Source organism: Petaurus breviceps, unplaced genomic scaffold (assembly GCF_028583685.1).
Source record: "Petaurus breviceps papuanus isolate PSGF00001 unplaced genomic scaffold, PetGlider_PUasm1.0 64, whole genome shotgun sequence".
Lineage (NCBI taxonomy): Eukaryota > Metazoa > Chordata > Mammalia > Diprotodontia > Petauridae > Petaurus > Petaurus breviceps.
In genome coordinates this window covers 2444041-2463428 of record NW_027186428.1, presented here as the reverse complement: position 1 = coordinate 2463428, position 19388 = coordinate 2444041, and the positions used below count along the sequence as shown (strand labels likewise).

General features: G+C 36.0%; 1 protein-coding gene across 8 annotated transcripts in view; it reads right to left on the bottom strand.

Moving 5' to 3' along the window:
* Positions 1-19388, bottom strand: part of MARK3 (microtubule affinity regulating kinase 3) — a 139470-nt gene continuing 120082 nt past the window's right edge. For 4 of the 8 annotated variants that reach the window (XM_069103770.1, XM_069103767.1, XM_069103764.1 and 1 more), the window contains 4 exons: positions 8015-8272; positions 4872-4898; positions 3180-3224; positions 1-1001 (listed from right to left, as the gene is read on the bottom strand). In XM_069103770.1, coding sequence (XP_068959871.1) covers positions 656-1001; positions 3180-3224; positions 4872-4898; positions 8015-8272 — 676 coding nt within the window. In that variant the 3' untranslated portion in view covers positions 1-655. Of the gene's footprint in view, positions 1002-3179; positions 4428-4871; positions 4899-8014; positions 8273-19388 lie in introns of all 8 variants that reach the window. The other 4 variants (XR_011171496.1, XM_069103766.1, XM_069103765.1 and 1 more) reach the window with 4 other exon arrangements.

Here is a 19388-nt window from a genome sequence, read left to right as displayed (position 1 = left end):
TTGAGGAAAAGTGATTTTTTAATGATCTCATGAGATCTACTTGGGAAGAAAAAAAACCCAACACATAAGCAATGTTCACAACTGTAAATTCAAACCCTTTGTACTTTTTTTTTTAAGAAAAAAAGAAAATCCCACAGTAGCAAACTGTAAACCCGCGCTAATTTTAACTATTCCTATGCTGATTTTTATATTAAGTGAAAGTTTCCTCCTTGGCTATATCCATTTTTAGCACCAAAATGATCTTCCAAAGAGGTATTGGTACAGCTTGGGATGTTGGTGTAAGGACTTGTTTACATATATAATACTTTAAACTTATATACTATAAACACATACTATACACTCTCACAGTCACACAAATGGGAGGCATATTTAAATGGATATATTCTGTAGACTGTTAAGAGACCTTAGAACAATGTAAATAAAATGGTGGGGTAAATATTTTACAGAATAGGCAACTTTAATGCTGCAGTGCACTTAGAAAAAAAAAGTCCAACTCTTTCTCCTGGCTGAGCAGCTCAATTTCATATATATATATTTTTTAATACCATGATTCTGAAGATGCAGAAGTTATTGCCTAAATATTATTCTATACATTTCCATAAGTGTTCAGGAAAACACTTGAAATTGGTACTTAATTTACAATGTAATTACTTTGTTACAGCTTTAACTCATTGGCAATTTTGGAAGCAATGTTTTTAAAAGCTATGGATGTTCCTGATATCCGCTTGAAGCGGACGCCATTCAGTGACAGTCTTGGCAGTTTGCACACCTCCATTTCCCACTGTACAAGGTTTTCTGCATGCCCATCTCCGTGGACACAAAAGAGCAAGAACCGCTCTCTCTGTTCATAGTCACAGTTATTGGCATCCAAGACTTTTCGAATTTCCCTCATCATGTCATTGGGATCCATGGAACTGGTGGTTTTCATGCTCCAGGTAAACCGCAGGGAGCGGGGCTTTGCCTCCTTGTTTTCATCCTTGTGCTCAGCTGACACGTTGCGACTGAAATGCACAGGGGGCAGGTTTATTTTTAACTCCACAGAAAAACCAACATTATCTACTTCGGTTAGTGAAGCAAATGGCACATTAAACATGCTGTATTTAACAATGCATATATACCACTTTTCCTAATAGTTTCCTACAGGGTAAAGATAATACTATGGGTTTGGTCATTTGTTCCTTCATTAAGGAGCAACTATTACAAGTAACCATAAAAACCTTTTTAAGAAATTCGTTATGTCACTAAAATCCTATCTGACCAGTAAATTTCCATCAATTTTATACTCATCTATTTTTCACTTTCTGCTGCTTTAAGGAAACACATTTACAAACCTTGAAGTGCTATAAATTTGAGTTATTATTCCTTTCAATTTTATTAAGCTTTCTCACTTAGATATTTAAAAAAATATGAAAATAGAAAAAGGAAACAAACAGAATATACTGTCCTCCCTACAGCACTGCCTGGAATACTTTGAATTTTCATGGATGACTAGGGATACTAAAGCAGTTTTTTTTTTGTATTTTGACACTGTACAGTTAAAATTCAGTCTCTTACAAACTCCCTAATTCCGGAAACCTACAAAATTGTTTTGAGAATAGCTTGGGGAGAATTTTTTTTAAAGATGAATTGATTATTTTTCCTTCTATACATCATTTCCCCATAATGATTCACTTTTGATCATTATTCTGGGAGAAAATTATTCTATTCCTTTCTTGGGCTTAAAAATATCCTCTTCCCCAGATAAATAAAATCTAGATCATATTTCATTAGGAGGGGTCTAAGGATACTTTTCCTAGATGATGATAGCACTGAGAAAAATGGGAAAGTGGTATTCTGGGACTCCAGTCATATTCAATAAACAATTGTTCATTTTGTCTCCATTTCTTTAAGGGTTAAAAATGAGAATATTACATTTCTAATTCCAAAGCAATTCTGGTCTTTTCAGATTACATTATCTATAGCTACTAATAATTATAGCCATTAAAACACAAACTCTAAGTCATATAAATAATAAAAATGTAAATATCCAAGTTTTAGGAGTGTCTAGCATATTAAAAATGCTAAATAAGACAATGTTTTACAGAAAGAAAGCCCAGAGTGACCTACTTCTCCCTTCTACAAAATCCAATATTCAACTTTTTGTCAGAGATCTAATGACAGATGAAAAAACAGAGTTCCAGAGAGGTCAAGTGACTTTATCAAGTTCACAAGGCAGTAATTTGAACTGATTTGAATTCAAGTCCAAATCTTATGTATGGTATATCACACAGTGAAACTTGATAGTGTACTGACTTGCAAATTCTCACGTTGGTGTGTTTTGTTTCAACTAAGCTTTTCAGCTGTGGGACCTCAATGACTAGGCCATATTTCCATGCAACCTAGGACAATGCTATTCTATGTATAGAATAAATGTTCATCACATCTTTTGCTGAATGAACAGAAATTAAAACACACACTGACACACACACAATATCCAATGAAATATACTAAATAAAGGTATCACTGAAAAGTGGGAGATACTTCCTCTCTCATCACCACATCATATTTCCTACTACTAATATAATGAAAATGTTGCCTAGTTCTAGCAATGAAGAAATCAACGAATCAAATAGGAATCTGTGCAGTGCTATATATATATATGTTATATGTTCAATGGCACTTTTCAAAATAAAAAATACAAAGATATTAAAATTCCATTAACCTGTTTTTATCATATAGGAAAGTGGCTTAGGGACACAATGAATGAAAACAGTGATAAATCTAGTACATTTCTTCTCTTAACTCTTATATACTTATAACAGACCACCTATTTGGAAAGATGGCAAGACACAAACATTTAAAATGAATTAAGGCTATTGTTATGTGAAATTATCAGGGAAGATTTCTGGAATTTCATTAGATGTGCTAAGATGATGGATAGGTGTCATACCAAATCAGCACCTGCCCTAGCTGATTAAAGTAATTAAAATCTTACTAGAAATAAGTATGCTTTGTATTTTGAGGTAACAACAGCAAGCACATGCTTTGACTAATGCTAAAACAGACTAGAAATAGTGACTATATTAAACATATATTAATAGTTTATTAAGGTGGTACACAAGATTTAAGGAATATATTATCTTCACTACACAAAATGCAGTAAATTAAGTATAATTTTAAATAAAAATAATTCCCCTCACCTTGAACCCTCATATCTCCCGTTCCTCTCATATTCAGTTGGGAGCCTCAAGGAAAAGAATGCAGAAGCATAGGGAAGTGGGAAAGAGAAGAGAAATCTTATACTAGTGCACAACTATCTATTATATATGACATTTAAGAAATTATTTCTAAAAAAGTAATAGAGATATCACATTTGTGATTATAAGCAATTTCCAAATCCTTACCCTTTTTCCATTTTGATTATGTATAATTATGTATATAATTAGGTATATTTTCAAGTGAACATCTAACAAATATACTTGTAGGATGGATGACCAATAATACACATGAAATATATGTATAATGAATATAAACATTCTTAAGGGAAATGTGAACTTGAAAGTGTGAATGATATGTTGATTCTGACCTTTTTAATAACTCTCTTCCAAAATAATGAGCAGCCTTCTGACAGCAAAAGAGGCTATAATTTCAGGTTCAGACTCTTTGTAAATTCATTTTTCTTCTAATAAAGGGAAATTTGGCAGTGTTTGCCTTAATCTCCCATGATGGGCAATTAGTAGTCAATTTATAACAGTAGTGGTGAATTTCTATTAATAAAGCAGATATCCCACAGTCCTATAAAAAAAACTTCATACTAAGTTCATTTAGTGAACCTATGATTTTATATACACCAAAAAACGTCATTCTAACCCTTTATAAGACAGTCAGAGAATTAATATTGTTACCCTCAATGGCTCTCTCCCCTCTGATATGGTTTTTATTTCACGTTTAAGTGGTTGTCACCAACCATATTTAAATCAACTGATTAAAAAAGCAATTTTACTAAAATAACACTGGCTTTCAGTTATGTAACAATAAAAACATATAATGATTATTCACAGTAGCTTAAAGGATGTACATATACATGCCCTGGGATTGGAAAAAAGGTAAAGTAAAGAATTAGCCTCATTTAATGGATGAGGAAGTTGAGCTAGAGGTAACTGAGTAGAATACAATAATGGTAGAAACTTGGGTCACAAATGAAATTTCTTGATCCCCATCTGCTAGATAGAGTCTACTACTTTTGTGGTTAAAATCAAATAATCAAAATTTTCAACTCCAAAATATCTTAAATGTTGATGTTATATAGTTGTCTGTTTCTTAAGAAGGTCTTCTAGGTTGACTACATTGTATCATAGCATTATTTGAATTCTGGGTCTGTTTCTAGTATAGGAATGTGGCCAATTTCACCATCATTCTGATTTTCAAGTTTTTCTGTTAATAAAACCCTTTAAACAGAGAAACAGAAATTATAATTAACACAAATATCACTCACTTTTGGCATGCTAATAGCTATATAGCGATAGTTCATTAATGTTACTGAATATTTCATTCTCCAAAAAGAAGCATGCTAAGTGTATTAGTATGAAGACCAAATTATTCAGATGCTAATCATTCTACAAAAGAAAGAAAACGCACAGAGCATGCTTAGCCTCTTGTTATATGGGTGCCACAGGCCCTTATATTTTGGAAAGAGTCCATGTGTTTCTTTCCATATATATATTATGTGTGTATATATATATATATATATATGTATATATAGTTTTAAAAAGAAACAAGTATTTAGTTCTCAGCAGAAATTTTAGTTTTAAGAGAAACCAGGGCTATAAAGCCAAACCTGAGGTTAATTGCAGAAGCCATTTGGGGATGGGGATGGAAATATAAAATCCTACCTTTTGATAAACCTGAATGACATGTTTCTAAAAGAAATTAAGCCAAAAGCAAAATTAACCAAGGTGATTTGTACAAACTAAAATGAAAAAATCCAGTCAATTAGAGACAACAAAAAACAATAAATAAAACAAAGTTCATTTTACTAACATATAATGAAACTGTTTCAAGATGTTGGCTGAAAAATGAGTCAATAAAAGGTTCAATTGAATACTGAATATCTGAGTTCTTAATTAGGGATTTTTAAATGAAGAGAGACCAAGTTTATCTTAAGGTAGAAAAATATGATTTTTGGGGGGGGAAAAATGCCAGAAACAAGTAACAAATTTGTGTATAATTGCTACTGAATTAAATTACTTAAAATCTTCACAGATATAGCAAATACTGATATTCTCAAAAATTCAAGTTACATTAAGAAATGAAAGGGTATTTTTTTTTAGCAGATCAAGTCAGTTGTGATATACTCATAAACAAGGTACACTGCTTAAATTTCTTTAAAGTATCTAAGTGACAAGTATCCCATGCTGAACTTTAAAACTATTAATTTAAAAATGTTATTATTAATTAGAAATATAAAAAAATCAGCCCAATTTAAAAGATGTCTTTTTATTATATCAAATCTGAACACTACTCTGAGGTAGGGAGGCAAGTATTTTCAAAATCAATACAATCCAGTTTTTAGTTCTGAAATTGATATATTTATATATAAATGAGAAACAGAATTGTCACAAAATTGGCTATTATATATTTTAAATGAATTGTTTATGCTTTTACAATTTATATCACACTGTTAGAGCTGAAAAGTACATGGAGGGTCAGATTTTTATTACAATTATAATTTTCTTATTAGGTTACCTTTGCTTTTTAGTCATTCAGGATCAGAAATGAACAATTTAGCAGTACTAACTAAAAGAACTAGGAAATTTTCTTTCCAGAGCCCTTTGTGTATCTTGTGTTCTACTCAACATATTTGGCCTTTTATTAATTTTACCTATTAGACCACCAGCCCACAAGGGCTGAGATCATAGGTTGCTCATGTCTGTATCCTCCACAATGCTGTGGGTGCTCAATAAAATAATCTCATAAAATAGGAAAAAAGGCAGTGCTACAGCCTATTTCTTTTTTATATTGACTTAAAAGTGATGATGTACACTGTAGCCATGAGTACCAAGCCAAATACTCATTAAAAAAAATTGTTACCTAAGATAAGCATGATTTATAGGTCAGGTGGCTCACAGCATTTAAAAAATTATTTGGGAAAACTGGGCAGTGTTATCAATGACCCTAAACTATTCTAGACTGCAAATGCTGTCCTTTTTTAACACTTAACCTTCTCCCAGTGATATAATATGGCTGTAACTCATGCAACATTCTGATTTCAGAAGAATCGCAATTGCAGGTGACCCAAGGGCAATGGAGAGACAAAATTGGGGTGTAAGCAGCCTGCAGGATATTACCAATGATGGTTACGTGAACACAAAATTGTGTCGAGTTTCTATTGGCTCATACCTCAAGTATGCTTTGGTTCAGAATTGGCTCTGTGTTTAAAGAGGAAGAGGCAGAGACTAAGAGCTCTTCCCTAAGTTTGAGTAAATGATGATGCGTAAAAAAAAGTTCCCCAACTGGGACTTTAATATATGTCAGCTGTACTGTAGAAAAGAGAGATCAATGTGACTGTCACAGGGTATAGTGGAAGGAATGTCATACTTGAAATCAAGAGATCTGGGTTACAATTTCTAACATTTACTAGCTGGGGAACTTTCCATTTCTTAATTTATAAAAGGAAGAGGTTAGACTAGATGTTACCTAAGATCCCTTCCAAGTATGAATCCTATGACCTAAGTTTTGGATTGATGAGACAGACAAATCATTAAAGGGACCTACCAGATTTAAAGATTCAGCACACATCTTAAACAAAACAGGTCATATAAAAATAAAAGTGGTAAAAAAGAGATCAGGAGATGAAGCCTTGCCTAAAAGAGCAGACAAACAGGAAAATCTATGCGGACAGTCCAACTTGCAGAGAAGCTTTGCATGAAAGTATATACTCATCAGCAGGCAAATCCAGTTTCAAAGAGGCCCCCCACTGGGGGAATCTTTTGAGGTGTGATTTTGAATTTACAATGGCTTTCAGATTTCCTAAATGAAGAAACTTTCACTGTCTATGCAAAAGATCACAACCTCATCAATATAATTTTTTATTTCCCCCAAAGAGTTAGTATCTTCCAGGTTACATCACTGTGACAAACTCTACCTTTAGAAACACAATCCTTTATTACAAAGAATCTTATGGTGGTGAGGGGGCAGGAGGGGAGGAAGGAAATTCTATTTTTAAAATTAATGATAAAAAATAAAGGGTTTGTATTATATACAAGGTTTTTAGCAAGGGCTTAAGTTTCAAACAGTTTCAACATTTGAACCTTAGGGAGCCCAGTCACAGAATCATGGAATTTTAGAGTTTTGGCGAGGACTGAAGAGGCTACCTAGTCGAACCCATAACTGATTAGGAATTCCCTCCAAAATATCCCTGACAGTTTGTCTATTTTCTGCTTGAGCATCTCTAGGGATGGGTGACTGAACCTGTGCAAATAACAGACACTTTTGGATAGCTTTAGCTCGAACTAAGCTTTTCTTGGTATCAAGCCAAAGTCTGCCATTGCACATCTTTAACCCTTTGATCCTTCTAGAAAGACACTGGACTTCAAAGGCATGAAAGTCAATGCACAGGAAGCTTCTACTTCACTTGAAAGGACATTGTCCTTATTTTCTTCGTTGTTGATTATTTACTGAGCATTATCTGAATACGTTCTAGATCAGCTATTCTGCTCAACTTTAGAAAATGACAATGAATATGTGGATCATAAAGTACATTTATTTAACAACACAGACATATCCCTAAATGCTAATCTCTATTACTGTGAACAGATTAAAAGATCATTGGCTACTAATTCCAAAAGGCTTTCAACCATCACATTTCTAAAAATTATAAAGGCTATTAAGTAGGCTAATGAATATTCAAGATATATTGAATACAAAAAAAAAGTTGAAGTGAGAAGCATTTGGATAGTAGCTTCATATAACATAGGAAAAGGCAACTTTTTCTGTTTGGTAGATTAAAAATGTCCCCAAACTCCACAGTACTTACCTTCTTGTGAGTTTTGATGTTAATTTGCTGAAAAGATTAGAAGAGCCCCTACTTCTGGTCTGGGAGAGTGGAGCTGCCTCGTGTGACAAACTGGGTGATGCCGGTGGGCCGTTGTAAGTTGCTGTTCGCCGCTCCCGGGGCTGGCCGTGGAAAGTGCTACGACTTACAGTTCCTCTTGGGAAGCGAATTCGATCAGGAGTAGTTGCACTGCTGATACTATGTGTTGAAGCAACTGGAGTTCTCTGATCAGGAACAGTGCTACAAAAGTAGAAAATCATAATAATTTTGACTTCCTACTCAGCCTAATTTTGTGGCAAACATTTCATGGATATATAATTACAGTCACAACTTTTTGTACAAAGGAAAGAACCAGTTATAAAAAAAATCCAGAACTGAGGGATATTTTACAAAAGAATTAGGAGGAAAAAAAGTAGGCCAGAAGTGAAGAGGGAGTAAAGGGAAAACTGTAAGGAAACAAACCTTCAGGGAGGAAGTGGAAGAATCGTGCACACAGATTTTTCAGGGACAAGACTAATATAGAGAATTTCTGGGACAAAGAATGGCTAAACTAAAACTTCTTTCTGTTGCTTCCCCTCTCACAATGTGCCTACATGCAGTGAATCTTCCCAATTAAAAATAATCTAACAGAACACACAGGTGGAATTTAAAAATAGCCAACTGAAAAGTTTTTAAGCCCATAAAAAGTACCATTCCACATGCTAAAAAAACTGGAAAGGGAGTGAAGGAATTCCTTGTACTTGGACAACTATGCAGAAGGCACTGAAACACATACAGAGACCAAAATATATGAAAGACACCACCAGACAGAGCGTAAAGAAAAATATGGTGAGAAAGGACATTTTATAGACAGCTATTAATAGACTTTAGGACTCTAAAATCCATAGCACACAACTAAAGCAGTGGGTACACACTGGTATCACAAGGATTCTGTGGGTTTTTTTTTCTTACATATCCTTGAAGTTATCTCCTTCACTGTCTATTGGAGGTAACATCATCTTGGGCTGCCCAGAGGCTGACATGGACATCGACTTCTGATGTCTCAGCCGAATACAGGTAGAAGATGTGGTACAAACTGAGGCAGGACTAGCTGCATAAGCGAACATTTCTGTCAGGCTGTGAGGGGGGTGGGGGTTTGGATTTAGGCAGAGGCAGAAATAACAGTATGATGGACCAATGGCAAAAAAAGCAACTACAGTTTAAAGCAAGTATCTTCTATCCCAAACCATTTCATTTCTGTCAAAGAAACAAAACTTCTATCATTGACTGCCATAGAGACATCAGTGTATTTTGCTAATCCATAGCTGAAATATTCTAAAAATTAAGATTTTTCCAAGATTAGCAGCTAACAAGAAGATAGTCACTTCCACATTTCTAATGTTCAAACAAATGTGTTTATGTAAAAAAAAAACACAACAACTAAAGATCTGAAGTTTTATTATAAAGTCCATTTTAATAAGACATCAATACTCTGGTCTCCAAATAGACTTTAAATATATGAAAGCATTAAAAAATGCTACTGTAAAGTATATTATCAAATTATGGGTAAAATGGTTTCCCACTTAAACTTTCATTCTATTTCCATTAAAACATCCTGTGTATGCAAATGATACACTATTGAACTCTTGATTCTGAAAGAACAGAAATTCCTTTTCAACTGAACGAAATCAATAAATATTTCTTAAATGCTTACTATGTGCCAGGTACTGCGCTAGGGTGCAAGAGAAACAAAAACAAAAATAAAATCAATCCCTTTTCTGAATGGCTCTAAACACAGCACAACGAAAATTGAGAAGGCAGTGAAAATCAGGAGGAAGGATTCATGGAGGACGTGATAGCATCTTAGTTGAGCCTTGGAGAATGATAAGGCTTTTGAGAGGCACAAATGAGGAAGAAATGCATTCTAGGCACAAGAACACTGTGTGAAAGTGGAGGCAGAAATGAAAGAATGAAAAAAAAAACATTTAAATGCTTATTATGTGCAAAGCACTGTAAATATACCTCAAACTTCCTGAGAGGTCTGACATGAGATAATGACTAAGTAAAGAGAAGGAGTCAGACCAAACAAGTGAATTATGCCCAATAAGGTTCACATCACAAATGACTAAGACTGCCATGCTTCACTGGACAAAAACAGTACTAAAGAAAATAATTACCAAAATGATTTCCCAGCATGGATATAACTCAGTAACAATATCCTAATCATCCCCCCTTCCACTTCATGTTATCATTCCTACATTAAAGTCATCTTCTGATGCTTTTACATAATGAAGAAAAGTTCTTTTTACAAAGTGAAAAGGTTTAAGAGTATTGGCTTGGTGGGGGCTACCTGAGGATCAGGCTGGGTACAGGTTGATGAAATTTTCAGTCACATTATCTTTTTTTTTTTTTGCCTTTTGGAGGGCAATTGGGGTTAAGTAACTTGCCCAACGTTACACGGCTAGTTTTTGTTTTTTTTTTTGTGTGTGTGTGTGTTATGTGTCTGAGGCCAGAACCAAACTCGGGTCCTTCTGACCTAGCCGCCCCCACAGTATCTTTCAACAGAGAGGTTGTAAGAGGTGTCAACTGAGGAATGTTCACTGATGAACTTATAGGCTTGAAGTATTGAACTAATGGCAATAACATAAGTAAATTTAGGTCTTGAGTCCTCTTTCTGTTTCTCTCTATATTCTTTTCTTGATAATCTTATTAGTTCCCCTGTAACTTAGTTATCTTCTCTACCTAGATGACTATCAAAGACCTACATAACCAGTCTTACTCCCTTCCCACTGCATTCCAATTCAACATCACCAACTGCCTACTGGATATTGTGAACTGAAAGTGCTCTAAGCACCTAAAACTCAACATGTCTAAAAGAGAATTCATTCTCTTTCTTCCCAAATTCCCCCCTTGCCCCACTTTACTGTCAGGGACACCTAACTACCCTTTTATTTGCTCAGCCGTGTAGTCTCAATGTCATCCTCAACTCTTCACTCACACTCACTGAACACATCTATCTAACTCCTGTAATTTTACAATTTCTTTGTCCATATCGTCTCTTAGACCTATGTCCCCTTATTTCTATTTACACAGCCACCACTTTATTTTCTTGCTTTTTGGAGGAGGGAAGGTAGGACAATTGGGGTTAAGTGACTTGCCCAAGGTCACACGGCTAGTTTTATGTTAAGTGTCTGAGGCCAGATTTGAATTCAGGCCCTCCTGACTCCAGGGCCTGTGCTCTATTCACTGTGCCACCTAGCCACCCCCACGGCTACCACTTTAGTTCAGGTCCTCATCTCTTTTCTCCTGTGTACTCTCATATGTATTACTGTAAATAGCCTTCTAATTGTTCTCTTGGCTACAAGTTCCTTTAAGTCATGTTAGCAGGGCTTCTTAAACTTCTTCCACTCATGACCCCTTCAGTGCTTCTTAAACTGTGGATTATGACCCCAGGTCCAAAAATTTATGTTTTCCTCTGAACCTTGAGTTGGTCACCTATCAATATGCGGGTTTCATCAGCAAGTCCTCTGGAGACATGATCATTGCCTTGAGCACAGGTTTTAACTCTTTTAAAGTTATTTTTCTTTACAATGTTGCTGTCTTTGTGTAAACTGTTCTCTTGATGTAGTTTACTTCACTCTACATCAGTTCAAACTACTGAGGACTATTTGAAATCCCTTTACTTCATTTATTATAGCACAATAATGCTCCAATGCATTCATATACCACAGTTTGTTTAGCCATTTCTCCAATCCTCTAAGAGGAAATCTAAAGCATTCTTTAGATTCTAGTTCTTCGTTTTTTCCCTTTTCTTTAGGATCAGTTGTTTTTTGCTTGTAGCTACTTCCTCCCTGGCATCATCATCCTTCTTAAGCTAGTTCAGGGACCTTTTGTTCCTGCTTGTTTCCTTGTTGAGTCTGATAATATTTCTACATCAAAGTGTGTATTCAATTCTCATTTGTCTGTTTCAGATAACAGGTTTTTCTGATGCCCACTTTCCTTACCCATTCTTCCATGTTCAGTCTTCTTCTCATTCACCCTGATTATAAGAAATAGCAAGTTTCACCCCATTCTTTCTTTGTTCATACTATTTGCTTTCATATCCCTTCTTAAAAAAAATTTAGTATTTTATTTTTTTCCAGTTACATGTAAAATAATTTTTAACGTTTTTAAAACTCTTGAGTTTCAAATTCTCTCCCTCCCTCTCTCCTCTTGAGAAGGCAAGCAATTCGATACAGGTTATACTTGTGTAATCATGTAAAATATTTGCATATATTGTGAAAGAAAACACAGAACAAAAAAAAAACCTCAAGAAAAATAAAGTAAAAAAACCGTGTTTCAATCTGTATTTAGATACTATCAGTTCCTTCTTTGGGGATGGATAGCATTTTTCATCATAATTCCTTCAGTGCTGTCTTAGATTACTGTATTGCTGAGAATAGCTTAAGTCTTTCACAGCTGATCATCTTACAATAAATACTGCTGTTACTTTGTATACAGTACTCTTCACTTTGCATATATTCATTTCTTTTTCCCTTTCCAATCCTCAGAACAGAACCAATCCATCCCCAAGATGTGTTTTCCTTATTTTAACTCCCTCAATACAATGTAAAGTCATTAAGGATATGAAGGGACACTTGTTTCTTCTCTCCATTAGAATGTTAGAATTATACTACTATATGGTCCCTTTAAATTGCTCAAATAAAATTCCCTATTTCAGTTTCTCTCAACTATTTGATTTGTATTTCCAAGATCCTACTTGGGTATGGTCTTTTTATCATTGTTTCTTGAACTCCTTTCTGGATGTTTATGGTATTTTTTTCCTTTGATACAGGAGCTTGGGATTCTGGCTATGACATTTCTGGGGCTTTTTCCTTTTGGAGTTCTTTTTAGGAAGTGACTGGAGTTTTCCTTTGATATCAGACATCACATATTTTCTTCTATTTTTTAATTCTTTTGATTTGGTTCTAGTATCTCTGTTGTATCATGGAATCACTGATTTCTTTGGCATATTCTAGGTTTAGGGATCTCTAGATGTATAATAATTTTTGATAATGGCTGCTGAGTTTTTTGATTTACTTGGGGTTTTGTGACAATGCATGGTTTTACCTCCTGCTATACTTTTGGTAGAGTAGCTGGACCTGCTTGTTTTCACCCGGGGTCATCTGGGTTCCCTACACTCATCTTCACTTCAGGTAGTTTAGGATGACACCCCACCCCCAGATCTTTAAGGTTCAGAGTACTGGATCATCAGGGCAGTGTGGCCTCTGGGTTTATCAAACACCAGATTACTAAGGTCATTTACTACTGTGTCTTGTATATCTAATCTATTCCACTGATTGACCACTCTATTTCTATACCAGTACCAGAGAGTTTTGATAATTACTGCTTTATAATACAGTATCAGATCTGGCACAACTATGGCCTCTCACTTCTGGTACTTATCTAGTATAAATCAAGATTAACAAATAGGAAATAGTGTTTTGGGAGGTACTAGAACAAAAAGTAAACAATGTAGTCTAATGGAAAGAACATTAGGTTAGGAAGAAACCTAGGTTCCAATACTGACTTCACAATTAACCTGTGTATATCTTAGCAAATCAATGAGCCTCTCTGGGTTGCAACAAAGACAATTACTCCCATTTCTATAGCAACTGATAGCTTACAAAGAAGTGGTTTGTAAGATAATTTGGGATTCAGAAAATTATGAAATTATAACTGAAACAGTATATATTGAAATTGAGTTAACTTAGTCTTAAGAAGGCTGCAGTCTTAAAAATTTATTTTGGGGGCTTGGAATATGATATTCCAGAGGGCAAAGTAGCTAGGATTACAACCAAGAATCACCTACCCAGCAAAACTGAGTATAATCCATGAGGGGGAAAAAATAGACATTCAAAGAGATAGAGGAATTTCATTCATTCTTGAAAAAAGACCAGAGCTAAATGGAAAATTTGACTTTCAAATACAAGACTCAAAAGAAGCATGAAAAAGTAAAAAGAAATCATAAAGGACTTTAAAAAGATATACTCTTTCTAACTACCCTAATAATTAATTTAATTATTAAAGTTGATACCTAAAAAATAAAATTAAGGGGTGAGAGGAACGTACTGGGAAAAAGAGAAATGGAGAGGTAAAAACACAATACATTTTCTCACATAAAAGCTTTTATAGTGGAGGGGAAGAGGGGGGAAGTGAGAGGGAGTGAATGAACCTTACTCTCATTAGAACTGGCTCAGAGAGGGCATAACATACATACTCAATTGGGTATAGAAATCTATCTTATCCTACAGGAAAGTAGGGGGGAAGGGGATAAAAGAAGGGAGTGGGAGATAGAAAAGAAGGCATACTGGGGGAGAGGGTAGTCAGAAGCAAAACACTTGAGGAGGGACAGGGTGAGAGGAGAGAGAGAACAGAATAAGAGGGGAAAGGATGGAGGAAAATAAAGTTAAATCCTTTACAATATGACCATTATGGAAGTGTTTTGCATGACCACACATGTATAACCTATATTGAATTGCTTGCCTGCTCAATGAAGGGATGTGGGGAGGGAGGAACAGAGAGAATTTGGAACTCAGAGTTTTAAAAATGAATGCTAAAATTGTTTTTTACATGTAACGAGATAAATAAAATAATTTTTTTTAAATGAGTATCAAATAGATATGTATTAGCTTAGAGACTTATAGCAAATAGTTAATGTTTTTCTGGGCTTTGAATGAACTATCATATATGATTATTTTCTTAATGTCTAATTAATGACTTTTACACCAGGTTAAGTTTAACCTAGGGAAAAAAAAAGGGATGTTGAGTGAATTTGTTTTTGGAAAGGTTTGATATACTTTATATTGTTAACTATTACTGCAACAATATGAGAAATAATAACTATACCTAGTCCTAAGCTGTGATTAGTAAAAACTTCTGAGTTTTGAATTCAGGTATAATTGTCTGAATTATCATAAAGAGAGTAATCTACCACTTGGGGGAAATGTGAGGAGCCACTCAAAAGGAGCATAGGTGGATACTATGAACGTCTGTATATGGTGAATGTCTGTGCCTGGGAAGACTGAGAGGAAAGCCATACAAAGCAATGTCAGGATCGTCTTGATTCAGTTTTCTCATTGCATGATTTCCTTTTTGACTAGGAATGCTTCCCATCTGGTTAATCCTGAGCCTGGCTATGATACCCTGTGAATAATGTGGAGCTTTGCTACATATTTGGCTGTTTCAAAAGGTTAACTACGACTCCTACAATCAAACAGAACTAAGGATGCTTTATCCTGTTACACCTATGTTAAGTCACTCTGTGCCCTTAGGCTTAGACCTGGATAGGACTATGTTCTTCCTTCCTTTCACAGCAAATCTCTCTAATCATGGCAGGCAAAACTGTAGTATGTACGTACACACACATATATGAATCTTGTTGCAGTGTTCCAGCACCTGTGAATAACTGTAATGGGATGCAAGTATTAGGCAGCCTACTCTGAAGTTCTTCCTATAGCTCTTTTTATAAGGTTAACTCCATAACGTTTTAACTGGTTTTCATAACATAAACTAATCACTGGAAGGTTAACTTGATTCGATTTTATCAGGTTTTACTAAATTATACTCAGTCTGATCATCAGCAGGCTTTAGCAACATGATTTAGAGAATCTCCACAAGTGACCTGGAACATGGATCATAGCTGAAGTGTAATGAGGGGCATCCTGATTGAAGTGAATGGGGAATGGCTGAAGAGAACACCCACAGATGTTTGAGGGATACAAAGGAAGTGCCTGCAAGACACCTGAAGGAACAGATCATGGGCACTGCCAAAGGACTTGATATCCTTAAAGTTACAGATATATTAGATTTCTTTATTCATTCAGCAAACCTTGGGAGTGTCTTAAGAAGTGGTGGCTTCTGACACTCTCAGTCCAAAGACCCTTTGTAAGGGATCAGGAGATTACAGGGTCTTTTTGCTGGCACTGGGGGCAGGGCTTTGTTGCACTGCTCATTCTCGAATCCAGGTCACAGTCTCAATCTCTTTAGTATACAGGAGGCTGTAAGGGAGTGGGGGACTCTAGTCACAGTTTTAGGGTAGAAAAGAGTGCTGGTGGTTGCTCACAGAACAGAGTATAAGCCGAAAACACTAAATACACTTCTCCTTATATCATACCACCTTGGAAGAACTGAAAACTTACAGATCCCCAGAACTAGCTCCGAAAACAGCTACACAAAAAACATGAAGCTTGGGACAATGCCTCCTTTATACTAGGAACAGAGCCCAACTTAACAACATAAAGTTAAAAGTCATAGGGTGGAAATATGAGCAAACAAGAAAAGATCTTGACTATAGAAAGTTACTATGGTGACAAAAAATATCAAAAGAAAAACTCAGAAGACAAAAAAGTAAAAACTGCTACATGCAAAGCCTTAAAGAAAAATATGATTAGCCTCAAACTCAAAAAAGAATTGGGGTGGCTAGGTGGCACAGTGAATAGAGCTCCAGCCCTGGAGTCAGGAGGACCTGAGTTCAAATCCGGCCTCAGACACTTAACACAAAGGTAGCTGTGTGACCTTGGGCAAGTCACTTTACCCCAATTGCCCTCAAAAAAAAAAAAAAGAATTCCTGGAAGAACTCAAAAAGGATTATAAAAATCAAAGAAAAACTGAGAAAAGAAATGACAGTGATGCAAGAAAATCATAAAAAGAGAGTCAACAGCTTGGTAAAGGAGGCACAAAAAAAGATAGTAAAGAAAATAATACCTTAAAAAAAAGAACAGGGGCGGCTAGGTGGCACAGTGAGTAGAATGTCAGCCCTGGAGTTCAGTTCTGGCCTCAGACACTTAACACCCACACAAAAATACTACCCGTGCAACCTTGAGCAAGTTACTTAACCCCAATTGCCCTCCAAAAAGCAAAAATAAATAAATAAATAAAGGCGCGGCCAGGTGGCTCAGTGAGTAAGAGCACCAGCTCCAGTGTCGGGATGACCTGCGCATCAAATCCGGGTTCAGATACTTAGCACCACATGCAGAAATAACTCGCCGTGTAACCTTGAGCAAGTTACTTAACCCTGACTGCTTTAAAAAAAAAAAAAAGAAAGAAATGATGAGCAGGATATGCTTTCAGAAAAAACCTCGAAAGACTTACGTGAACTGATGCAAAATGAAGGAAGCACAACAAGGATAACATGGTACACAGTAACAACAATACTTTACAATGATCAACTGTGAATGACTTAGCTATTCTCAGTAATACAATGGTCCAAGACAATTTCAAAGGACCCACAACGAAAGAGACACTACTCATTTCCAAAGAAAGAAGTGAAGTCTGAAAAACATACTTTTTTTCAGGGATGAAGCCAAGATGGTGGAGTAAAAGCAGGAACTTGCTTGAGCTCCTGCTTCAACCACTTACAATATCTGCAAAAAATGACTCTAAACAAATTTTAGAGCTACAGAACCCACAAAATGACAGAGAGAAACAAATCTCCCTCCGAAGGCAGCCTGGCAGGCTGACAGGAAGGGTCTATCGCACTGGGCTGGGAGTAGAGCCACAGCACCATGGGTTGTGCCGGCACAGGTAGGCTGGAACAGACTTCAGGAGAGTGAATCACTGGCAGCTGTGGCGGTTTCCAGACTTCTCAACCCATAAACGCCAAAAAGAAAGTAAAAGTTCAGTGGGAGAATTCTGCTAGAACTAGGTGAGAGAAGAGTGAGGTCTGGCCCTGGACCAGGGGGCAGCAGAGGTGGCTGCTATCTGCAGCTGCTGCCACAGCAGCTGCTTTCGGAGCTCCTACCCCACAAATCGTGGCATGACCAAGTGGCTGACCAGAGGGCAATTGCTGGAATCTCTTTATTGGCACTGAGGCAGGATTCTCTTGCTTTGCTCTGCTTGAATCTGGGTTGCAGTCTTGTGAGGAGTGCTAGCATGGCAGAGCTTGTTGAAGCTGTGGAGAGGCAGTCATCCTCACAGTTCTGAGGCAGGTGCCTAGAACAGCTGCGCAAAACCCCATAAATTTGAAACACAGTACTCTCCACTCTGGAAGCAGAGTTCTAGTTTGGCAAACAGCTCAAAACTCAATTAACTGACTGGCAAGATGAGCAAATAGAGGAAGCAAAATCAAAGTATAGAATTGTTTTTTGGTGACAAAGACAATAAAAACACAGAACTAGAAGAAGACAGCAAATTCAAAATTCCTGCATCAAAAGCCTCCAAGAAAAATATGAATAGGTTGCAAGCCATGGAGGAGCTCAATAAGGATTTTGAAAATCAAGTAAGAGAAGTAGAGGAAAAATTGGGAAGAGAAATGAGAATGATGCAAGAAAATCATGAAAAGTGAGTCAACAGTCTGCTAAAGGAGACCCCAAAAAATACCGAAGAAAATAACACCTTACCTTAAAAAATAGACTAACTCAGGGGCATCTAGGTGGCACAGTGAGCCCCAGAACCATGAGAACCTGAACTCAAATTCAGTTTCAGACACTTCACACTTACTAGCTGTGTGATCTCGGACAAGTCACTTAATCCCAACTGCCCTGCCTACCCCCCTCCAAAAAGAAAAAAAAAATAGACTAACTCAAATGGCAAAAGAGGCCCAAAAAGTCAGTGAGGAGAAGAATGCCTTAAAAAGCAGAATTGGCCAGATGGAAAAGGAATTTGAAAAACTGACAAGAAAATAATTCCTTCAAAATTAGACTGGAGCAAATGGCAGTTCCTTTATGAGAGCTTTATAAGAGAAATTAACTTTATTATATTATATAAGAGGAATTTAACTTTACAAGAAATCAAGATACTAAAAACAGATCCAAATGAATGAAAAAAAAAACCCAGAAGGTAATGTGAAATATCTAATTGGAAAACAGATCCAGAAGAGATAAATCTAAAAATTACCGGACTACCTGAAAGTCATGATCAAAACATACTTTTTTCTACTTTCTATATTTTTCTTGGTGTTTTTATTGCAGGAGGGGGTGGCTGTTTTCTTTTACAAGATAAGTAATAGAGAAATGTTTTGCATGATCACACATGTATAGCTTATAATGCTTGCCTTCTCAAAGAGGAGAAAGGAGCAGGAGGGTAGGAGAGAATTTGGAACTCAAAATTGGAAAAAAAAAAGGATGTTAAAAATTGTATGTGCAATTGGGAAAAAAATGAAAGACTAAAAAAAGAAAGACAGCAAATTAGAACTATGGCCAAAAGGCAATTAAACTGCATACTGCTTGACCCAGCAATAACAGGTCTAATAGGGCTGTACCCCAAGGAGAAAAAAAAAGAGGACCCATATGTGCAAATATATTTATAGCAGCTCTTTTTGTGGTAGCAAAGAATTGGAAAATGAAGGGATGTCCATCATTTGTGGAAAGCCTAAACAAATTGTGGTATATGAATGTGA